At 42.4% G+C, this 24,483-nt stretch overlaps 3 protein-coding genes across 5 annotated transcripts in view; 1 reads left to right on the top strand and 2 right to left on the bottom strand.

Annotated features, from left to right (window-relative positions):
- Nucleotides 1-690: 690 nt before the first annotated feature.
- On the bottom strand, nucleotides 691-12,436 carry TEPSIN (TEPSIN adaptor related protein complex 4 accessory protein). Of its 2 annotated transcripts, XM_070934714.1 has the most exons (13): nucleotides 12,367-12,436; nucleotides 11,090-11,162; nucleotides 10,639-10,730; nucleotides 10,407-10,500; nucleotides 8,988-9,055; nucleotides 8,796-8,874; nucleotides 8,008-8,073; nucleotides 6,771-6,974; nucleotides 5,290-5,461; nucleotides 4,828-4,941; nucleotides 3,826-3,904; nucleotides 3,152-3,286; nucleotides 691-1,658 (listed from the first exon to the last, which is right to left on the bottom strand). In XM_070934714.1, the coding sequence occupies exons 1-13, from the start codon at nucleotides 12,409-12,411 to the stop codon at nucleotides 1,128-1,130; spliced, it is 1,752 nt and encodes a 583-aa protein (XP_070790815.1). In that variant the 5' UTR covers nucleotides 12,412-12,436; the 3' UTR covers nucleotides 691-1,127. The 2 variants fall into 2 exon arrangements, with proteins under 2 accessions (XP_070790815.1, XP_070790816.1); XM_070934715.1 differs by lacking the exon at nucleotides 6,771-6,974.
- A 211-nt stretch (nucleotides 12,437-12,647) lies between these two features.
- On the top strand, nucleotides 12,648-19,816 carry NDUFAF8 (NADH:ubiquinone oxidoreductase complex assembly factor 8). 2 transcript variants are annotated; one of them, XR_011600023.1, is made up of 4 exons: nucleotides 12,648-12,904; nucleotides 15,979-16,089; nucleotides 17,660-17,827; nucleotides 19,307-19,816. XR_011600023.1 is itself a non-coding variant. In XM_070937698.1 (3 exons), exons 1-3 carry the CDS (start codon nucleotides 12,824-12,826, stop codon nucleotides 17,681-17,683), a joined length of 216 nt encoding a protein of 71 aa, XP_070793799.1. In that variant the 5' UTR covers nucleotides 12,648-12,823; the 3' UTR covers nucleotides 17,684-18,898. The 2 variants fall into 2 exon arrangements, 1 of the variants encoding a protein (XP_070793799.1); XM_070937698.1 differs by lacking the exon at nucleotides 19,307-19,816 and having other exon boundaries at nucleotides 17,660-18,898.
- Nucleotides 19,817-19,832: 16 nt separating this feature from the next.
- The window catches only part of SLC38A10 (solute carrier family 38 member 10), an 84,414-nt gene continuing 79,763 nt past the window's right edge, over nucleotides 19,833-24,483 (bottom strand). Inside the window, exon 16 of the mRNA XM_070937697.1 lies at nucleotides 19,833-22,714. Within this exon, the coding sequence (XP_070793798.1) occupies nucleotides 21,624-22,714 (1,091 nt within the window). The 3' untranslated portion in view covers nucleotides 19,833-21,623. The remainder of the gene's footprint in view (nucleotides 22,715-24,483) is intronic.

Here is a 24,483-nt window from a genome sequence, read left to right on the forward strand (position 1 = left end):
CAGAAGGCGGGGCATCCCAACACCCAGCAGCGCGCGGCAAGATCTTTTTCTTTCGTGAGCTTCTGTTTTGTCATTTGCAAGGAAACAGAAGCTCACGAAAGAAACGCCACGGAGATCTGATCTGGGGCAACGGCGCACATGCCAGCAGAGAGGGCTCTACGTGCCACCTCTGGTACGTGTGCCAGAGGTTGGCCATCATGGTTCTAGACTTTCTTCTCTGTTACATGCAGAATTTCAAACAATGGCCTTTGACACTTGATTTAGGCAAGAAGTGTTAGCATGTTGTGTGAACACTCTAATGCTAGCCAATAGAGTAAAGGTTGGAAGGAATTAACTAATTATCCTCAGTTAGCTATGTTGCCTAAGGATGACAGCATTGACAAAGATTGTCCCCTTGTTTAGTGGCTGGAACTGTCACAAAGTCCCAGAGAAGGAAAATGGGGCTTCTCTCGATATTTTGTCCCTATTTTGCTTTATTTCATACTTTGTGGTGAGATGAACAAGGAACAGAAAATGGTAGGGAGTAGGCAAACTCCTCCAGTTCATTTCCAATTCATTTTAATTTTTTCCAGGTTTAAGAATTTTGACAGTTTTAACACCTCAAGTGAGGAGCTGCCTCTGTCAAGGGAAAGAAGTGAGATAAGAGCGGTGATGCAGCCTGAATAACATAATCTGCAGGAAGAAATAATATAAAATGGAACTCAATTTTAGTAATGAAAGAGAGTAGCATTTTTCATAAGAACCAATTCTTCAGGAGAACGTATGATTGCCTTTATTCTCCACTCAATAATAATAACCCATTTAAGAGACAGCAGCAAGGGTTCAAGTCTTCTCTCTCATTCTCACGGATGATTCAGTAAGAATATAAATTAGTGGGACATATCAACCTTAACCTTTTTCAGAATAGAATGACAAGAAACCAGCCTTTCCCCCTCCTGATCTGTCAAGGATAAGGATTCCTGGTAAGATCAGTAAAACTACTGTAATGTACAGCAGCCCCTCACTAGACCAATTGCTTATCCTACAAGAAGGCCTCTCTCTCCACTCTATTCCAGGATGAAAAGAGCTAGAAAGACAGTTGGTTTGTTGCTCAGTTTCCCCACAATTAAAATTGCATCAGGGGAGTGCTATACATGAAGGAAGGGAAATGCAGAGAGTTGCTGGTTGTCCTCACTATCCCTAGTATTCCCAGAGAGAGATGCTGTCTGTGGCACTGGAGAAATACAACCCTGCCCAGATGCTGCTAGTGCCATGCTTGAAGGTGCGATTAGTTCCATGCCAGCAAATAAAGAAACGGTGCCATCTGGATCGCCCCTTGGGGGCCTTTCTTCTTGGGGGTCAGAGTCTGGCAGTCTGCCTTCTGCCCTCTGCTGGCTGAGATCAGGTGGCAGGATATCCAATTGGCCACAGGACAGAGACTCTGGCATCTGCCCTGCTGGTTGGAACATGTTACTCGTGATGAGCTTAGGGGCTTGGGAGGGCTGCAGCGACAGGTTAATGGGCTTCAGGAAGGAATCTTCTGAGAAGGGCACCGTATTTGTCAGCAGGTCATCGGCATGCTCCAAGGTGGTCTTGGCAGACAAACAGGAGGCAGCGACTGGCGGTGGATTCTTGGAAATGGAATGGCTTTGGCAGAGGGCTTCAAACTGACGCAATATCTGTTTAAGTGGGATAGAAGAGAAAAAAAGAACTTGACAAGAACAACAAGGGCAATGGTAGTAAGAAGAGTTTCCATCTAACACTTAAGAAGGCAACCACATTCAAGGAACTTGCAGACACTTTCCCACACTGGATTTATTTTCACTCGGCATAGTCTTTTGTTGTTGTTGTTCAGTTGCTAAGTCATGTCTGATAACGCAGTCCCATGGCCCATAGCACGCCAGACTCCCCTGACCTCTCCTGTCTCCTGGAGTTTGCCCAAATTCATGTTCATTGCATCCATGACACTATCTAACCATCTCATCCTTTACTATTCTCTCCTCCTTTTGCCTGCAGTCTTTCCCAAAATCAGGACCTTTTTCGATGAGTCCTCTCTTGTCATTAGGTGGCCCAAGTATTTGAGCCTCAGAATCTGTCCTTTCAAACAACAAGCAGGGCTGAATTCCTTTAGGACAGCATGATCTACATTATTTTCTTTTCAGTTTGAGTATCTAGCTTGGAAAGTGCATGTATCAGTAGACTCCCATCCAGGGACTATGAAATCCATCCCTGTTTAGTTGCAACAAAGCTACAGCACTAGGTGCTCTCATTTTACTAATTGAGAGGCAAGCACTGTCTGTGATGCGTTAGCCTTGTGTGTATGGGTGTGTCTGAAACTCAAACCATCATTTGTAGTGAATGCTATTGCTTCTATTAAAATGTGCATTACCTATAAGAGCAAAACTATTTTTAGGATGCTTGCACCTCCAAAGCAAAGTCTCCTTGAGTATATTAAATATGAATAGAGAGAGAAGATATTCATTTTTTTTTGTTTCCTTGCCTTCAAGTCAATCTTGAGATTTTTGGTGGCTAGATGAGTGAATTCTTGCTGTTTTTGGCAACCTTTTCCAAAGTGGTTTGCCCTTATCTTCTTCCTAGACCTAAGAGAGTGTGTCTGGTCTAAGGCTATCATGTTGGCTTCTGCACCTAAAGCAAGACTAGGACTCAGGTTTTTCTGCAGCTGGTCCAGTATACCTGGACCAAACTGGCTTTTTATTCAATTCCTTACCCACTGAAAAGCTGCAGAATCAAAACAAAGGTGCACACACGCAATCACACACTATATGCCAGGGATGTCAAACTCAATTTCATTGAGGGCCGCATCAGGGTTGTGTTAGACCTAGGGGGCCGGGTGGGAGTGGCCAGCTAGACGTCACTTGTGTCAGGGATACATGTGGTGGCCCGAGTGCTCTGCCAGCAGCTCTCCCAAGCTCTGTTTTTGCTGGCAGAGGCACTGTGGGCCAGTCCTTTGCTGTTTCCACGGTGGCCCTGTGGGCCAGATCTAAGCACCCCGCGGGCCGAATCCAGCCCGCGGGCCTTGAGTTTGACACCCCCTGCTATATGGCAATCCACACAGACCTATTCAGAATGCAGAAATGCCATATAATGCCAAAGTCCAAGGGACATACAGCCCGGTGTTCTAGAAAGTGGACATTTCAAAAACAGGAGTTACCTTTGTTGCTTTGTTGGCTACACAGCCTGGGTTCCCTTCACTAAGTTCCTGCAAGTGTTTCTGGGTAACAGCAAAGATATGATCCTGGGAGAGCAAGTCAGAACACATAAGGGAAGAGATGGCACACATTGCCCTCTGTGGAAGGAAGAAAAAAAGGGACATGATTAGGGAGACAAGTGGTTGGTATGTTCCAAAAGTACATAGCCACAATGGCAGAAGAAGGGAGAGGGGTCATTGTTGCCTTCTGAGATTTATTTATTTTTTTTCTTCAGTCTAGCCTGCAAGCCTTCGCACTCTACCAGTCAAGTATTGAATTTTGAGATCAGCTTAATTGCTTAACTTTTCAGTAATCAGCTAAAGACAGACAGATGCTGCCACCTGTTGTGATAGTATTAAAAGGCTTGCTATGAGGAACACAAGCCTGAGCCTTTCCTTAATGTGTTGCCCTAAAAATGAATAAGCCCAGGCAGCTGTTGTTCCACATTACACTAGTATGAGTATACTGATAAAATTGATAAGAAAGAAATCCTACCCTTGCTGTTAGCCCTAAAGGAGACAGCTGCCAAAAACGGAGTTCTATGGCTGCAGTTTCAGAAAACGATGCTTAACTGCCAAACTGAAGGTAGATTTAATGAAACCTGCTGAAGTAGATAGTTTCCTAGGAGTTTCCTCACCATACAGATGCACTCACTGGGGTCCTTCAGAGTTTGGTTAAGCAAAGCCAAGACGACTTCACAGTTCAGCAGTCCGCACCTGTGCAGTGGGATAGCATAGAACCCAACAAGGGAGAGAAGAAAAGGAAACAATTTTGTAGGGTGGGGCAAGGAAGAAGGTCCACCCCTTTTTCCAAGATCTCGGGAGATCCCCAAGCAACCCTATGCAAAAGGGGAATGTCTGTGACCGTTTTACGCAGCCAGCAGAGATCTTTCAGAAGGAGATGTGCGCTCTATTTAGTTGAAACTTCTCTCATCTCTCATCTCTTCATATGAAAATCAGGCAGGACAAAGTGAGGTGGAATATCATTATGAAGTGCCAAGATGGCAAGTTACTCATTTGTTGTACAGGTAGTCCTCGACTTATAACAGTTCGCTCAGTGACCATTCAAACTTAACAATGGCATTGAAAAAAATGACTTATGACCATTTTTCACACTTCTGACAGATGCAGCATCCCCCTGGTCACGTGATTTACATTCAGATGCTTGACAACTGACTCGCTTTTATGACGGTTGCAGTGTCCCGGGGTCATGCAATCAGCTTATGCGACCTTCTGACAAGCAAAGTCAATGGGGAAACCAGATTCACTTAACAACCGTGTTACTAATTTAACAACTGCAGTGATTCACTTAACATATATGGCAAGAAAAGTCGTAAAATGGGGCAAAACTCACTTAACAAACGTTTCACTTTTGCAATATAAATTTTGGCCTCAATGGTGATTATAAATTGAGGACTATTTGTACTTCTAATAAACAGAGGCCAGAGTCCATTGGGATTTTCTGCTTCAGCCCTGGACAAAAAGGACTAAGTTGCAACAATTTACAAAACATGATACAAAGTCGTTGAAAGATAAAGGTAAGTATATGGATGCCATACACTATCTAGGAGTGCAGAAAAAGTGGGAATGAACAGGGATGAGCCCTATTTTGGGACATGGAGAGCATGTGGGGTTCTTACTCTTTGATGAAGTGCTGGGTTTCCTCACGAGTCAGGAAGACTTTGGAGCCCCTGGTTAATCCAGTGACTAGACCCATTTCTTGAAGACAATCATTCAGGTTTTCAGCTTCTATCCTAAAAACAATTGGGGAGAAATTAACCTTGAGACTTCTTTTCCTTCCCTTCCTCTGCCTCACAAGAGATCCCACTTTCCAACCGACCTCTGCATTGTGAACATGTATTTATTAATTGCATAACATGCTTTTCATCTGGAAGCTCTCAAGGAAGGGGGATCGGGTGTCTCCCTTCATTTTGTCACCACCACCCGAGTGAGTACTGGGCTGAGAGATAATGACTAGCCCAAAGTTCTCCAGCGAGCTCTGTAGTCAAGAGAAGACTGTACCCCCAAAAAATCACCTCTCTTTCGGCTATCTTCCCCTTGGCTTAGGCCCAGCCATTAGCTCCCCCAGCTGCTTCTCTTACCTGTCAGCAGCACTGCCTGGCTCCAAGGCGCTGGAGTGATTATCACTGCTTGCTTTGCTGCCGGATTCTGAAGTTCTGCTCGGGTCACTATTCTCTTGCAAGGAATTCTGGGAGCTGAGCCCCGTGTCCAGGTCCTCCCACCCACCTCCTGCTTGCCCAGGTTGATGGTTCACTGCGAGAGAATTTGCAAAGGAACCGGGTGATAGGACTGAATGACTTCTTCCAAAGCCAAGAAAGACATTCCTTCGTCACTACAGACAGTCCTCCACTTAACAACAGTTCGTTTAGTAACTGTTCAAAATTACAACGGCGCTGAAAAATGCAACTCACGGCAGTTTTTCGTAGTTATCACCTTTGCAGCAACCCTATGATCATGTGATCAAAATTCAGAGGCCTGGCAACTGGTACACATTTTATGACTGTTTCTGTGTCCCAAGGTCACGTGATCACATTTTACGACCTTCTGACAAGCAAAATCAATGGGGGGAGCCAGATTCACTTAACAACCGGGTTACTAACTTACCGGCTGCAGTCATTCACTTAACAACTGTGGCAAGGGAGGTTGTAAAATGGGGCAAAACTCGTTTAACAGATGTTTCACTTAATAACAGAAATTTGCGGCTCAATTGTGGTCGTAAGCCGAGGACTACCTGTTTTGCTCTGCCTCAAAATCTACAAGGAGTCGGGCAACCTTAACTGGTGCCTCAAGGTTGGTTTGAGTTTAGGAAATATGTTCAACAACATTTCCTGTACTTCAGGAGCAAAAGGCCACCAAATGATAGCGGGGTGTTACTCAGAAAGCGGGCAGGGCCAGCCAGAAAAACCCCTGTGTCCAAGACAACCTATGACTACAGTTATGGCGTTTAAAAAATCCAAAACAGCTGAAATCACCCTCAACTCCCAAACAAAATACGAAGAAATTAGTTTAAAAGTACTAGACCACTAAACACTGGAAAATATGTGGATGTTGACTTAGGGGTTTGCCAAGGAGCACTTAGGTGGGAAACGTATATGGACCATGAAATGCCCCCCTCTCTCTGCACTTATGGTAATTATCTACAGGTAGTCCTTGACTTACAACAGTTCATTTAGTGACCATTCAAAGTTACAATGGCCCTGAAAAAAAACAACACCTTATGACCATTTTTCACACTTGGGACCGTTGCAGTAATCTCCATGGTCACAGGGTCAAAATTCAGACTCTTGGCACCTGGTTCATATTTATTCATGTGATCACCTTTTGTGACCTTCTGATAAGCAAAGTCAATGAGGAAGCCAGATTTACTTAACAACCGTGGCAAGAAAGGTCGTACAACGGGGCAAAACTCACTTAACAACTGTCTTGCTTAGCAATGGAAATCTGGGGCTCAATTGTGGTCTTCAGTCAAGGACTACCTATATACCTTTTCTTTTTCTCAAAAACAGCAATGTACAACAAGGTTTAACATCTAAATGGAAGATGAATGGAAGATGCCTCCTACCTCGCATCTTCTTGGCTAGGGTTACTGGTGGTTTAGTGAGTAAGGCGGGGCTTTTGCCAGAGGAAGGTGCCATCACTGGCTCATAGGCATTGTCCGCCATCTCCCTCTGAGGGGGACATGGGAGGTCCTGACCAGGAAGCACCACATTGGCAACCACCTCAGCTGCCTTCTGGATTGTAGCCAGCAGACTTTTGCCAGGGGATACTGAAAAAGCCATAAAAGGAAACCATTTATACAAATTCAATGTTTGTTGTGTTACATTTAGGGAAGTAACTATGGGGGAGAAAAATGCCAAACACAAAAAATAACTTCTAATGGGCATGAGTTTATATCCATTTGTTCAGAAAAGAGATGGTCTAAGCCACAGAGTCCAAAATAAGAAGGGCCTTGACTAGAGATAAAAAGGGCGGGAAAAAACCAGAAAAATTGGGGATAAAACAGGTTTTACCCCATTTTTTACCAAAGCTGAAAAAATTGGGGAAAAACCTGTCTGTCCATCCCCCCCTCCCCCCAATTTTTCTGGTTTTTTTTTCCAGGGGTTCCCCTCTCTAGCCTTGACATTATGTCCTATGTAGCTATATCTCCATTGGCATGTGTTAACTGCTGAAATTTCTGTGCTTCATAACGAAACAAATTTATCCTTCCCAACTACAAAATTTTCAGGTGAAACCACAGTGTCTCTTCTCTGGTAATTTCTTCAACTGATTTCTTCTGAACAGCTCGACTTGCTTTAGTGCTCAGAGTGGCTTTGAGCCCAATCAGTACTGCTGGATACGGCTAGGAATCAGGAGAGGAAAGGTTCTGAATATGATAAATAGCGAAGTTCTGGAGGCAAGTGGAAGAAGCAGAAGACTACAGTGTTTCCCTGAAAATAAGACCCTGTCTTATATTTTTTTGAACCCCAAAATAAGCGCTTGGCCTTATTTTCAGGGAGTTCTTATTATTTTGGGGCCCGTGGAGCGAGACAGGGATCTTCTTGCTGTCTTATTTGATTTCCAGCTCTGTCTCTCTAACCCTAACCAGAGGAAATGGCGGGGACTGGCTGCACATGCATTTAAATATTTTCAAGGATGGCTTATTTTTTGGGAGATCTTATTTTCAGGGAGGTCTTATTTTGGGGGGAGGTCTTATTTTCGGGGAAATATGGTAGGAGGCAGGCAGGCAGGCAGGTTCTTGCCAAAAGAGCTGCGGGTATTGTAAAAATCATGTCCCCTCAGCTCTTGAACCCAACGCTTACCAGAGCTGTTCTTTTCAAAACCAAAGCCTTCGAGGGAGCCATGGGGGCTAGACCTATTTCCCATACCTAGGAAGAGAGACATGAAAGGAACTTTACAAGAGGAGTCTGAATCCAGCATGGTGCTGCTGCAGGCAGCTCACGTGCTTTTCTCCACTTTCTCAGCATCATATTAAAATAACGTTATCAGCAATTATTTTTATTCTACCATCATTATTTTATAAATAAGGCAGCAAACATATCTAATATTCCTTCCTCCTTCTATTTCCCCCACAACAACCCTGTGAGGTTGGTTGGGCCGAGAGAGAGGAACTGGCCCAAAGTCATCCACTATCTTTCTTGCCTAAGGCAGAACTAGAACTCACAGTCTCTTGGTTTCTAGGCCAGCACCTTAACCACTATCCCAAACTCCATTGACATTCTATTCATTCAAATAAAGAAATGGTCACAAACTGCCACTGAGATAAGAAGGCTCAGATATTTTGAGAACTGTTTCCTCTCAGAAAATAACCACCAGATTGTACATCAGGGGTGAAATGCTCCTGGTTCGGACCGGATCAGGCAATCCGGCAGCGATTGTGGCAGGTGGTTCGGAGAAGCGGTAGCGATGGCAGCGCGAGGCTCTACCCACCCGCCCGGGTGTCGTTACTTCCTGGTTTTAACCAGGAAGTAATGTGTTTTTTACCCTCTGCGCATGCGCAGAAGGTTTTGAACATATTTTTTTAACTGCAAAAGGTCATACAGGGGATCTTCACAGGCATTACGGTCTTATCTTGGCAGTATTGGTTTACCTGATGAAGGCAGCTCTTTAGGTGGCTGACTAACACATTGAGGCAACAGCACATCTGAAAATAAAGTGCCTGCCAGGTCCTACAAGGGGAGAGGCAAGCAAAGAGCAATGTGATGAACGGTCATACAGAAAGCCCTTCTACATAGTAGGCTTTGAGAGTATTGAGATCTCATAATTGGGTCTTGTCACTCACCTGTGCTGTCATTCGCACCTTCTGATACAAGCTGTTGCCATGGAGTGGATCAGGAGGCCCTGTGAATCCTACAAGGTAGAGGAGAGAGATGGTGAGGCAGCAAAAGAGCAGAATCCATGCATGCTTTGCATAGGTTTCACTCCTTATAGAATCCTAAAAACAGCATCAGCCAAAGCAGCTGAGTCTGTTTTGCAGCAGTGAAAAAATATCTTATACAACAAGTTCCATATCAACAATCCTAGTACAAAACATGCCCCCAACAAAGAAAGTAATAGCAATAGCACTTGGACTTATCTACCACTTCATAATGCTTTACAGCACTCTCTAAGCGGTTTACAATGTCAGCATATTGCCCCCAACAATCTGGGTCCTTATTTTACTGAGGAATGGAAGGTTGAGTCAATCGTGAGCCGATTAGGATCAAACTCCTGGTCGTGGGTAGAGTTAGCCTGCAATACTGCATTCTAACCACTGCGCCACCATGGCTCCTAAGTACCACAATCACAAAGAGTTATATAATAATGATCACTTGTGACTTTCATATTGATGTAGAATAATGAGGTTTTATGCATGCAAATGTGCGTGGGAAAAATACCCAGAAATAGTTGCCAATCCACCACCACCTCCCTCTTCCCTCTGCCATAGAAAATAAAGTGAGCAAGAGAGATAACCATAGTCAAAGTTGTCCACTAGGAGCAACACCTTCAACTTATCTGAAAAATTAAAATAATTAAAATGTTTATTTTATTGGAGCAGTCTTCTTGGCAGGGAAAGATACTTTAGAACTGATAGTACAATGACAGCTCTGTTCTTCTCATGGACTACTGATGACAAGATCTGGAGAGAGGAAAATTGTTTTCTCCCATTTGCTTCTAGTGTAGTGTCAATTTTTCCATGTATGCCGCGGTGGCGCAGTGCTTAGAGTGCAGTACTGCAGGCTACTTCTGCTGATCACAGGCTGCCAGCAATTTGGCAGATTGAATCTCACAAGGCTCAAGGTTGACTCAGCCTTCCATCCTTCCGAAGTCAGTAAAATAAGGACCCAGAGTGTTGGGGGCAATATGCTGACTCTGTAAACCACTTAGAGAGGGCTGTAAAGCACCATGAAGCGGTATATAAGTCTAAGCACTGTTGCTATTGCTATGCCTAACCCAGGAGATCAGTGGGACCTATTCCCTGATGGTTATATAACTAATAGTTATATTTGATCTGTGAATCAAGACCCACACTTACTAACTAGCCTTAGGCAAACCTATCTTTTCTCAGTATCAAACCCTTCAGTTGTAATGTATGACAATAACATTAACCCTGCTGCTGTTTTTTTCAGTTTGTGTAAAAGAGATCACATAGGTGCTGAACGAACATTATATAACTATTATTAGGAAGACATAGTTATTCTTGTTGGAATCTCTGACCTACCTATGGCTTCCTGAATGAATGAAGAATTCCTCTTAAGCTGCAGAAGGAAAGGTGACGAGCCATGGGTACACATATAGAGCAGGATCTTAAGCACCTAAGAATGCAGAAGCTAAGTTGGGATTGTGAAAATAGATTTAAAAATATAAATCTTTGCTTTTGTTTCAAAGTTAAGGATGCCTACTCCAAAGAGCAACTCTAGTTTTGGCCACATTCTTTCAAGCCACTTTTTTACCTTTAGCTTGATATGGCATGAGTTGCTCTGAAGACGATTGAGGAGGTATTCAAGAAGACAGTGACTGCTTCCTGTTGATTCATGGGAGATCTCTGGGAGTTTATGTTAAAGTTTTAGCAAAATAAAGGAACTGATAGACAAGCATCACTTAAACTTTTGTGCCAGTCTGCCTTCCAAGTCCTACATTTCTTGTATTGCAACAATAAGATTTTTTTTAATACAATGGGTTTTTAGTATATAGGTATGGAATTAAGGAGATGGGGGAATGCAACTGAAAAAATGTAGCTGCTGGTCTCCCAATCTGTTGCAAGATTCCAGAACATTAGATGTATTAGGCTCTGTTATAGCCACACATTTTTGCTATTAACAAAAGTGAGTACTGTATAACTAAAATTATTTCATGAATAGATCACATACAGATCATCCAATTGTTCTAAAGATCAAAGGATACTGGCAATCTCTTCAAGCAGATAACCTGGGCATGGAACTTCATCATCTGAGGTGCCTTTGATTAGAGTGGGTAGCTGAAGAAAAGAACACACATATGCAAAAAAAGTCACTTTTTCCTAATATATAATTGTTAGTATCTACAATCAACGGCACTATGAGGCAGTACAGAGAGACATAGCAATGAGAAAATACAGGTAGCCTAATAGTATCATTTCACGAATAAGGAAGCATTACTATCGGAGTTCATTCTTTGTAATAGAATATGGCATACCCTGATAGTAGAAAAAAGTATTTTATATTTTACAATATTTACAAATGTATTTTATAAATTTTAGTTGGTATAAGAAAAGAATGAAGCCTGTATTTTCTCTGCCCAAAATGGGCAAAAAAAACCCCATCTCCAAATGCAGACAGAAGAAAAATCTTTGCTTCCAAATGCTTAAATGATTATTTCATTTCAAACAAACTTAACCTAATACAATGTGACTTCCCTGCACAATGGCTGACATCACTTCACATTATCACTGGTTATTTTTGAGGCAGCTAGTAACACCTCTTTTTACAAGTAGGTGTCATCCTATGTTTGCACTGCTAAGTGGAACTTTACTATCACCACTTGTGGCTAGTCCCTTGCTGGACTTATTATCTGGCTAGTATAATTTATCCATCTTCTTCAAAAAATGTTTATTTCAATTAAATTCTCTGGTAGCAGTATAAAGCAGAGAAGAAGTGGCGCTGTAAGCCACTAATATTGTATTGCTGACATATAGCATAGCATCTGTAAAAATAAAGTATTGATGTTGGGATGAAAACAATTGGTGTCTTTATTTTTTATCCCACTTCACATATGCTTCTGGTCTCATAGCCCTTTATAGACTGCATTATTTCAGTATTAGTAAATATATCATATGTTTTAATGCTTTACAAATAAATCAAGGCCTGATGTTATTGAAAACAAAGAAACAAGCCTCCATGGAGAGAATGATTCTGCAAGCCTTTTCAATGGCGCAGCATGCAACATACAAGCTCCACGTCTACACCTTGCACTGATAAAATAGTCCATAATCCATATGTATTTTCTTCACTGCCTTATAATGCCAAAGTATCGAACTATCAAAAGAACTGAAGCATCTAATACATCTCTAGAAAAAAAAAACTTCATCATAACTTCATCTGCCTTCTTGACCTCCATCCTACCGCAGAGATTTTACGGTAAATTAATACTCTAGATCTCCACGCGCCCCGTCCCTAAGCAGGTATCGCATTATCCACGCTAACCCGAGTCAAGAAACTCAGCCGATCTCGCAAAGGGACAGCCGCCATGGTGACTTCCGGGTTCAGCCATATGCTTCAACACCCCGCCTCCTGGGACGCCAGATACTCCAATCGAACGGCGACCCTATCCCGATCCAGCCAATCACGTGCTTCGGCAAACAGCTGTCTCCGTCGTCATCAGACGCCGCCAGCGAACGGCGAGAGCCAAGACCCGCGGCTTTCCATTTCTCGTCCAATCGGAAGCTTCTGGCGCAGAACGGGACCCAATCAGGGGAGAGGGAGCGTGGAGCCGTTTCCCCAGTTGGGAAAGCGGGGTCGTGTTTAAGGCCCGGCTGGAGGCCGATGGTGGAAAGGCGAAGGCCGGTTAAGAAAGCGCTGCTTCGAGGAAGCTGCTTCGAGCCTGGTGATGGCCGCGCCCAGCCGATAACTGGGGAGGCTGCTGGCTTTTACTCTTCCGAATATGTCCAGTCGAGCAGTCTGGGAGCGCGTCCGAGCGAGGGTGCAGCGCTTCCCTGAGCTGCTGGCGAGTTGTGGGGAGCAGGTAGGGAAGGGGCAGATTGCAGGGGCAGCATCCCGGTCGCCTCAATCCACACGCTCAGCATTTAGGGGAAACCGTCCTGGAGCAAATCTGCTTGTGTGGTCGCTAGGACTTGAAAATGGCTTGATGGCATAATAATTTAATAATAATAATAATAATAATAATAATAATAATAATAATAATAATAATAATAATAATAATAATAATAATAATACCCAAAGGGCTACCCCGCTATTTAGAAATTCTAAATTTGCCGGACTTGAACATTTTGACTCTACAAAAAACCACCTTACTCGGAACAGCTTACATTCTCCGACGATACCTTAACAGTTCCTAGGTCCTTGGTTAGGACTCGAGCTGCTGAGCTATTAACCAGCCTCAAAGGCTGTGAATCTCACTAAAGATTAACCAATAATAATAATAATAATAGAAGAAACATGTAACAGTGATACCCATTGTCATTGGGGCACTTGGTACCATATCCAAGAATTTTATAAGATACATCAACAAATTGCAGCTTCCTGCAATAACACCAACGGAACTGCAAAAAACGGCGCTACTCGGAACATCGTACATCTTAAGAAGGTACTTGGTTGATACCTTGGACGCTGGCAGGAACCCATATCAACCATTAGCACCAGTCAATGGTATTCGTGATGCATTTTTGAATGTTCAGTTGACTGCGTTTCATGTTTAATGAACAAAAGTAAATAATAATAAAATTAATTGCACTAACACCAGCGGAACTGCAAAAAACTGTGCTACTCGGAGCATCATATATTTTAAGAAGATACTTGGTTGATATCTAGGACGCTGGCAGCAACCCGTATCAACCATTAGCACCAGTCAATCGTATTTGTGACACATATTTAAATAATCAGTTGGCTGAGTTTCATGTTTAATGAATAAAAGAGATAATACGGTAATAATAAATAATAATAAACAATAATAACAAGTTCCATCCTGTAACACTGTGAAACATCCAAATTTGCCTATCCCAGGTCCTTGGTAAGGACTCGATAGGTAAACAAAAATGCCAAACCCAGTCTGAACATCTGGCTGACTGTATGATGATCAGTAATAACAACAGCAACAACAACAATAATAATATAGGAAAGGGAAGCTAGATGGGTTGCGTTCCTGACGGGAAGGAAGTAAAGAGTGTCAATTGCCTCCGATTTAACATCCAGGTGTTTTTCAAACTTTTCAACTTTTGAGACGTGTGGACTTCAGTTCCCAGAATTCTCCAGCTATGGAGTCCCAGAATTTCCCATAATGTCTGGGGAATTGTGGGAGTTGAAGCCTACACATGTTAAAATTTGACAAGTTTAACTAATAAAAGAGAATGTTTGTTGACAAGTTTGAAAAACATTGAATTATAGATCTAAGCTGCATGGGGCTTGGGATCATCAGTATGCTGTTCATACTCAATTCTACTTCTCTTCCATGCTAGGCAAGTGAGGCTGTTTAAAGGGTGGCTCAGTGCCCTAGAAGCTACAAGATCCTGGATGGGGAGGAGCTGACTGCAATTCAACCCTAGCAAGACAGAAGAGTTGTGGGTCTTTGTGTTCCTCCCCACTGCCCCCATTGGACCAGAGAGTTGACATTTCTGACTCTGGATGGGGTAACATTTAGGGCCCTCCTGGAAAGCAGGTGACTCTGCTCCAGCTGTGCTGGAGGGGAGGACTTTACACAAATTAATCTTGTGCACCAATTGCACCCACTCATACCTCAGTCACTTCCCATTTGGATTACTGCAACACACTTTATATGGGGCTGCACTTGACCATTTGGAAGCTGCAACTGGTTCAGAATGCAGAGCCACACAGTTTAGGGTGCCCTGCACCTGATTAACACCTCAGTTGTGTAAGCTGCAGTAGCTCCCAGTTACTCTCTGGATGCAATTTAAAGTGCTGGTTACCATCATCTTTAATACACTGTATATGGCCCAAAGCTGGATTATTGGAAGAACTGCCCCTCTGTGCCCATCCTACTAGGATAGATAGATAGATAGATAGATAGATAGATAGATAGATAGATAGATAGATAGATAGATCCACTCGAGATTCTCTCCCTTAAATGTCAGTTGATGGGCCCTCAAAGGTACACCTCTGGCCATTACATTGGATTAGCCGCCTATATGAGAGATTTCTACCCTTTTAGTCTTCCAGACGTTGCTGTGACAATTGGATCAAGATGGGGTTGAATTGGGAGGCTGTTTGGTCTGGAACCTAAAGGGAAGGGTACTTTTGTTTTATCGCTGTTTTTATGGATTAATGAGCTGCCTAAAGTCATTATGTGAAGCAGCCATATAATAAGTTCCAAAAGTAAGGAAGTAAATAAATAAACGTCAGAAAGAAAGAAAAAGAGAGAGAGAGAGAGAGAGAGAGAGAGTGAGTGAGTGTGAGTTGGTCTTTCAAGGTGTGACTGCTGTCTGTTCAGGATCCGGTCCCTTTCTGAACTCTTGCATGCAAGCATGTATTTGTATGTATTCCCTTTTTTTAAAGGGAGAGCACTGCATAATTTGCCTTTGCTGTGCTGGGGAACAGATCCTCCTATCAGGGTGAATTGTCTTGTAAGGTCTGAATAAGACAGAATGGTATGAGTTAATCCTATTCCTTTGAGTAAAGTTTGGCAGAGATTAGAAATCTCTAGGTGAATTAAAAGCCAAAGTGGAACAAATTGGAAAAACCAAATACATACCCAGACCAGAATAGTACATTATTATGTCCATGGTATCTCATAAGCACTGTGCCTAGGGTCTACTAAACTTTTGTTGTTTGTGAAAATATTTTAAGCTACAAACAAAAAACTGCAAAACCAGGGCATGTGAAAAGTAACAGTAAAATAAAATTCCATATATCCTAAAATTGAGATATTTATTACGTATGTACTTACTTGACTAACTCCTTGTGACTTACTGAAGAATATACTGTAGGTCTCTGGTTATATCTTTGTATTCTTAAGCACCTGAATCATTACTGCAGTAAAGGCCTACAAAGATAAAACTTGCTTAGGGCTTACCAGAGTTTTAATGTGCCTTGCAGTCTGCATCTAATTAGAGCTGATATTTGCAGGCCTCAGTTTATGGCAAATGTATTGCTTCCAATACTACCGAACATGGAAACTTGAAAAAGGATGTGTGTGCCAAGGAATTTGCAATGCTGATGGATTGCTTCACAGAGGCTGTGAGTTGTTTGCATTTTGTTTTTCATTTCACATGGTTAACTTTTCATTTGGGACCCGGTTAGGAGCGAAACATGCTCTAAATAAAGAGGTATATACAGTAAATACACAATAAAACATGTGCTGTTGTCCTCTTTTCTATTTTTGGTAGCTGGAAATGTAGAATGCTGATCAAGAAATTGTGGAAACAATCCTAGTTTACAGGCATAGGACATTAAAGTTCCCCCCTCCCCCTTATTTTACTCTTGCTGCAAAGAAATTATAGCACCTACAAATTGAAAAGAAGTTCAGTAGTAAATAACATCAGCAGCTGCTAGAACTTTTCTTTTCTTTTAGGATTACCACACTGAATTGTTCTTTCTTGTCTGTTATACATTTTTACAGCTTTTAGGCTGTAGTGTCTTTCAGTGTCTCCAAAAACTTCATACTTGTAAGAAGGCACCTGTTTATACAGATAGTCCTTGGATTATGACCATAATTGACCCATTTAATGACCTTTCTTGCCACAATTGTTAAGTGAATTGCTGCAGATGTTAAGTTAGTTACGCGGTTGTAAAGTGAACCTGGCTTTCCCATTGACTTGGCTTGTCAGAAAGTCACAAAAGGGGATCACATGATCCCGGGAGATTGCGATCGTCATAAATACACATCAGTTGCTAAGCATCCAGATTTTGATCACATCACTATGGGGATACTGCAATGGTCGTAAAGGTGAAAAACAGTCAAAAGTTACTTTTTTCAGTGCCGTTGTAACTTCAGTCACTAAGTGAATGTTTGTAAGTCGAGGACTACCTGTATTTGAAATTCAGGGGGTGGTAAGAGGTCTGCTAATCAGTCCTGCTGCTAGAAAACCACATTACCCAACAGAAACATGTGAACTTATCTGAAACCTACTGGTGCTATCATGGGATTTTGTTCATTTAGTTAATATCTTAGTTTGACCAAAGAAACTTCTAAAAGAAACTACTAGAGTAAAAAAAAACTGTGATTTTCTTTGGGACAAACTTATCATCCCAGTTAATATGGAAGTTAAGAGAATCTATGTATTTAGATATACAGGTAGTCTGTGACTTACAACCACCATTGCTAAGCATAACAGTTTTAAGTGAGTTGCACCCCATTTGACAACATTTTTTTTGCCATGATCGTTAAGCAAATCACAGCAGTTAAGTGAATCTGATTTTCCCCCAATTGACTTTGCTTGTCGGAAGCCAGCTTGGAAGGTTACATGACCTCGGGACACTGCAACTGTCATAAATACATGCCAGTTGCCAAGCGCTCCAATTTTGATCACATGACTGGGGGGATGCTGCAACGATTCTAAGTGTGAAAACTGGTCATAAGTCACTTTTTTTCAATGCCATTATAACTTTGAATGATCATTAAATGAATGGTTGTAAGTCAAGGACTACCTGTACCATATTTGCTTTGCATGTTAAATGTTATAAGAATGATAGCAGACAACTGATCCATTTCAAAATCTCATTGGCCTTATGCTACAGGATATATTGATATGAATATATTTACATAATTCTTAATATTTATTCTAACAAAATTGATCTTTCTTTGCAGGCAAAAAAAAATGTAAAGACTTGAAATGGATACTGATGGCAAATCTGGGATTTATAGTTGTTTTCAGCACCGAAGAATAAAGAACTTTTCCATCTGTCATTATATTGAGGTCCAGAAATGGAATATTTCCCAATGTGCCAAGAGCTAATGGCTTTTCAATTTATGCATGTATGTACTGTAAGCGCATTCTGGAAAACTTTTTTTAAATGTAAAACTCAAGTGTGTCGGGGTTTTAATTTAAACGAGATGAGCAGTATAATTTTTCAGAGTGGCAAGAGGCAAAGTTCAAGGCTGAGAAGTATAAAGCCAGAAAATATATAAATACCATTTAATTCAGATTTTTGTAATGTTAGAATTTCTATTAGCAAATATGTCAGGTTCCCTTTGGTAAAATATGACATTAATATACCAGCGGCCTTTTCCTATCAGTGGAATGTCTGTTAAATTAGCTGCTTGTACCAATTTTGCCCTGAGGATTTACTAATTCCCTTCTTATTTACAGGAATAAAATAAGATACTTCTGTAGATCTTGCTTAAGCTACTTTATATTGTTAATTCCAGCTCCTGAAAATCTGGGGCAAAGAAAGCCCAGAGTGGCCAACTCCCTAACAGTCATTGGTCATTTACCCAAAAATATCCAGTTATGGTATATAAAAAATCCTGATATTTGCAACTTTGAATATTTGATTTCCCTTCAGAATATGAATTTCCTCACTAAAGCTTTGGGGAAAAAAATCTAATCAGTGAAATTGCCTAAGGACCAAAATGTGTTTGCGTATATGTGCCAAGGTTCCACGGAACAGCTCAAAATCTGAATAGTAATAATATGAAGATTGGGACAGAGCTGTACCTCTTGGTTGGCTAGGAACGCTAGGCCTCCATGTTAAGGTTCCAGAGTTTCTAAAACTCCTAAGGGATTTGTCGGACTGTGCTCAGATCTAGAGACAAATATCAACTAGGTGGATTTCTAGAATGCAACTTTGGTCACAAAACACAAATGTTTATCTTTGTATTAATATATGTTTGTGAAAATATTAAATGGAAGCAGTTTGGTCTAGTGATTAAGGCCCCAGGCTAGAAAGATGCAAACTGTGAATTATAGTCCTGCTTTAGGCATGAAAACTGGCTGGCTGATCTTGGGCCAGTCACTCTTGGCCTATAATGTCAGGCTCAGGCAACAAGCTGGTTCATTGGTCAATTCCTGTCGCAACCAATGGACCAACATTAGTTGATTTGAGGGGAAAAGAGGGTGGGGGGGGGACACTGCCCTTGTAGGAAAAAAGTTTATGAAAGTATTAAATATCATATATCAGTATCTTTTACAAATCTGTCAGTTCATTATGACCATGTCTTAGAAAATAATTGGATTGTACTCTGGCTGGGAACAAGTACGGTAGTTTTCATGAGGGTGATTAATAATATTACTTGAAGCTAGTAGTGAGCTAGTTTTGTTGATGGCATCCAAAATGAAACCAGAGTGTAAAAGCTAGAAAGTGCATCAAGATCAACAGATATTTCCTCAACCGTGTATATTGTCTGCAACTAAGCAGTCTTGCTGGTCCTGTGTTGTATAAACAGCTATTTCCAATAAGAAAAAAAAAAGGCTGGTAAAATGCTTCAGGTTTTTTTTTTTATTGATTTGTGCAGGTTAGCCATAATCCCTGGGACTGGTCATTGTACAACACTGCAAATTGGACATTTTGCTGTGGTAGCAAGTGAAGGATTCCAGATGAAATCCAGGGCTGCCGCCTTCAGTCTTGTGTCTTTTTTTATAATTGCTTGGAGATGGATTGTTTTAAAAACTTGAGTCGTTCTGTGGAGGAATGCCAGAAGTATCTTTGGTCCTTCGATTATAGCAGACGGTCACACTGTGGCCAGAGAAAGCATGACAGGGCATTCACAGCCCTTCGCATTAAAGCAATTTGACTGATATTTACAAATTTTTTTAAAATAAATCATATTTACATACTGAAGTAACAGAGATCCAACCACAAACTACCGTAATTGTGCTTTGGGCAGCACTGTTCAATGGTTGTGTGGAATATCATACTAATCTGTCTATCCCCAACTAACTCCCCCCGCTCCACCTTTTTAATACCAAGATGCCCAGCCAACTCAGAGAATAGCAAAACATCTGGGGATTTTGGGTTAGGAAATGTTGCTCTCAGTCACAATTAAACCCAGCAGTAAACAAGCTGATGTCTTTCAAGTTTTTTTGGGGCTATAACACCTTTAATCACTGGTCATGCTGATTGAGTGTATGGGTTTTGTAGTCCAAAATGACTAAAACGATCAGCTTGGCTATTCCTGGTTTAGTGCAATGATAATGAATCTACCACACATATATTGTTCTCAAATATGGCTTGCAAGGAGTTTGAAATCTAGTTTCTGTTGAGCCATGACAGCGCTAACCATAGTTTGATACACAAAGACCATAATTTTTTTTGAAAACTAATTGACCAAACAGAAGCTCAAGCTTCCAAACACCATGTGGCCTTTGGTGGTGGAGGCTTGGGAGGAGAATTATAGGTAAGATAAAGGCCCTTTGTAGCTTATTACAATCACCTAAAATCACAGTTTAATATGATGGTCAAACAGGACCAATGAGATGCCTGAGGAAAAGTTACAACAATGTAACAAGGAAAAATGCCCCTTGCAATAGTCAAGTGGTACCAGCCACATTTCTGTCTCCCTGAATGGAAATATAGCAAATACACTTGACAGGAAAGATACGACAATGGCATTGCCCCCCCTCCCCGCGGCCCATCTCAATTTCATGTTGTAGGCCAAGCTACATCTGCTTTATTATTTTTCCCTTCTTGTTCTAGAACTTAAACTGATAACTGACTTCGATAGTTAACCATTTATAGCCAAATTCCAAATATCTTTGGATATTAGTGACGATCAAATGTCAAGAGCTTAAATTTGCTGTATCATTTGTTAACACAATCCTTGGGATGGTTAAGGACACCTAGAACAAATCAATTGTGTTAAAATGTCAAAGCTTGCCAACTCTTAAGACAGGACTAACAAATTTCACATACTAGAGTCTCCCAAAAAACTGGAAGGGATGTAGGGGGACAAGCTTTAAGTTACCCTATATGCACTCATAAAACGGAGGAAAGAGGTAGATGGCCTACTCTGATAGCATCCCCTTGAAATAATTGCATTTAAACAAGCATCTTGCAAGGCTTTTATACACAGTATGGTTCCATAATGCACTTGAGACAGGTATGTTTTTTTAAAACAGACCTATATTTTGATAACCAAAAATGAAAGTCCTTTCATGAAAATGAAAGGAAAAAGGTTACTTTTATTATTGCTAATACTGGACCTGGTTGAAGAAGATCAGAGCAGTTTGTAAGTCGTAAAAATGCACTTGTTAGCAATCAAGTCCATATTAAGAATTTATCTTTGAAGAGATGCTCCCTTTTCAGACGTTTACAGAACTTCTTTCATCTTCTTGCAACCATTTCCAAAAGCCAAATCAACCCATTTAGCAAACGGCAGAACACAAAAATCCAAACATTAATTTAAGGGAGGATAACGTCCACATACCCGATAAAGGGATTTTCCAATGAGATAAAATAACAGATAAGTCAACAGACTAATCCTAGACACAGAAATTAAACAATTAAAAGTATCTGAGCAGGAATAAAAATGTACATGCTTCTTTGGAAAGATGGCGAGCGTAAAGCGTTTTCAGAACCCAGAAAATAGATGAATTTGGGTTTTGCACACAAGCTACCAGCAGCGTGAGGAGACCATTTTGAAGAATGAAATTGGCTGCCAGCATGGAAATTCCTCTTTCCTCCAGAGCGAACAATGTTCAGTCACGGGCTCAGTTCAGATCGAGCCAGTTGACCTGGGCTGCCAACGGTTATATACCGATGGCAGTTAGCCGCGTAACAGACAGTTTTAAGCAGGTGGTGGATTCCTACATTTCCTCAGAGTGTGGAGACTTTCACGCCTCTTCTTCTCCCTCTGGTATTTGTTTAATCTGTCGGCTGTGAAGAGCTTGCTGGGCACCTTCTGCTGCCTGATTGAACCTAGTGTCTAATGCACTACGGAGGTCATTGACTTTCACATCTGGGACGGGGTTAAGTCCAAATATTACACCTCCCACCTCTTCTTCCAGATCTCGCCTTTTGCGACGCAGGTCCAGGTCTGCTTGTAGCTTGAGGTCTCTGTTGGGTTTGGCCTTTTCATAATCCCTGGACTCAGGCCTAACTATGTCTGCCTGTAAGATATGGTCACTGTCAGCTTCTTGCAAGCTCTCTGGGATCCTTTGCTCTCTCTTTGAATCATGCCCTTGATCATTGGCATTACTCAGCTGTGGATGATGGGCTCCAGTGGCCGTCCTCTCTTTATTCTTGGCCCCCTGGCCCTGTAATCTGTCAACCTGGTCCAAAGGTATTTCCCTACCTTTCACAGTTTCCTGGACCTCTAATTTCTCTGGTATGTTATTAGCAATCTTTGGTTTAAGTGGAATGTCTGGGTCATGGAAGTCTTTTTTGACCTCCTTGGCAAGGGACTCGCTGTCAGAAGCTCTATGAGGAATCTTTCCCTCAGCACCATGGATGTTGGCTACCTCTGGTATCTCTCTTTGGCTTTCAGCCCTTTTCACAGCCTTTCTTTTCTCAACATTGTCTGCCACTTGAATCTCCTGCCCTTTCAAATCTTCAGCCTTGGCTTGCTTTTCCTGGCGGGGTCCATCAGGCCTAGCTATCTGTGAATCACTCCTGACTGACTCAAACTCCTCTTTGTGGTTTGCATTAGCTTGGTGTTGTACAATTTTCTCATCATCGTTTATTTGAGCCATAAGATTTTTAGGAGGAATTTCAGTTAATTTGTTTTGTATAGGCTTTAAATCTCCTGGACCAGTGTCCTGCTGTCTTTTAATTTCATCAGGATCTTGGGGCTGGTTCTCGGGCAGATGCAAAGGATGACCCAGGTTATTGTTTGGTATATTCTTTGGAACATTTTCAATTTTGTTGTCGAGGTGATCTCTCTCTTTACTCTTGGTCAAAGTTAGGCCATGTTCCAGCTGGATTTCTATTGCAAAGAGAAGTGGAGAGCTCTCAGTTACTGCATACGCAATTTAGCAAACTAGAAAACGCTTATCACCAACAAAACAAGTTTACCCAGAGGCCCTTGGGGAGTCACTCAGTACCCTCCCCACTACATCTGACTACGAAAATTACTGCATTAATTGTAAAATTATAAATAAGATGTAAGCATGTGTCTTAAGCAGTACCTTCTGTTTTATAGTTTATAATCTTCCTATAGTTTTGAAACAAGTGCTGGGGTGCATGGAGATTTCAGACTCGAATATCATTTTCCTTCTACTTCACTAATTCCCCAACTCCTAGCAAGCACCTGGATGAAGCTATCTATCTGGACCCGTACCAATCGGGCTTCAGGCAGGGGTACAGCATTGGTCGCATTGGTGGATGATCTCTGGAGGGCTCGGGACAGGGGTTGCTCCTCTGTCCTGGTCCTATTAGATCTCTCTGCGGCTTTTGATACCATCAACCATAGTATCATACTGCAACGGTTGAGGGGGTTAGGAGTAGGGGGCACCATTCTGCGGTGGTTCTCCTCCTTCCTCTCCGACCGTTCGCAGTTTGTGTTGGCAGGGGGGCAGAGGTCAACCTCGAGGTGCCTCGCATGGGAACTGCCGCACGGGTCGGTCCTCTCGCCCCTTCTGTTCAACATTTATGTGAAGCCGCTGGGTGAGATCATCCGTGGCTTTGGGGTGAGAGTCCATCAGTACGCTGATGACACTCAGCTGTACATCTCCACCCCAGACCACCCCAACGATGCCCTTGATGTGATGTCTCACTGCCTGGAGGCCGTGCGGGTCTGGATGGGGAGAAATAGGCTCAGACTCAACCCTTCCAAGACTGAGTGGCTGTGGCTTCCGGCATCCCGATATAGTCAGCTGGTGCCATTGCTGACTATTGGGGGTGAATCTCTGCCCCCCACAGAGAGGGCTCTCAATCTGGGGGTCCTCCTGGACCCATGGCTGTCTTTAGAAAAGCATATGACGGCCGTGGCCAGGGGGGGCTTTTTATCAGGTTCGCCTGATTCGCCAGTTGCAGCCCTTTCTGGACCGGGATGCCTTGCACACGGTCATTCACGCCCTTGTCACCTTCCGGCTGGACTATTGTAATGCTCTCTACATGGGGCTTCCCTTGAAGAGCACTCGGAGGCTCCAGCTGGTCCAGAATATGGCCACGCGGGTGGTTATGGGCGCAACCCGTTGTGCCCACGTGACACCCCTCCTGCGCGAGTTGCACTGGCTCCCAGTGGTCTTCCGGGTGCGATTCAAGGTGTTGGTCACCACTTTTAAAACGCGCCATGGCATAGGGCCTGGGTACCTTCGAGACCGACTTCTGCCACCAACAGCCTCCCACCGGCCAGTTCGCTCCCACAGAGAGGGTCTCCTCAGGGTGCCATCGGCCAAGTTATGTCGGCTGGCGACCCCCAGGGGGAAGGCCTTCTCTGTGGGAGCCCCTGCCCTGTGGAATAAACTGCCCCCGGAAATGCGTAAGATCTCCGACCTCCGTGTATTTCGCTATGCCCTCAAGACCCTGCTGTTCCACCAGGCCGGGCTATCAATGTAATGATTTTTAAATTGGGTGTTTTAAATTTTTGGGGTTTTAAATCTGAGCCGAAATTATTTAATAATTTTAATTATTTTTAACTGATGTCTGTCTTTGTGCTTTTAATAGGCTGTACCCTGAAGCTTCCAGAATTAAGATAGCTTTTAACCTATTGCTTGGAGAGGGCACTGGAGAAGGGACATTTCTCTGAGCAGA

Source organism: Pituophis catenifer, unplaced genomic scaffold, assembly GCF_029215685.1.
Source record: "Pituophis catenifer annectens isolate HBS135680 unplaced genomic scaffold, rPitCat1.0.hap2 SCAF_2, whole genome shotgun sequence".
Taxonomy (NCBI): Eukaryota; Metazoa; Chordata; class Lepidosauria; order Squamata; family Colubridae; genus Pituophis; species Pituophis catenifer.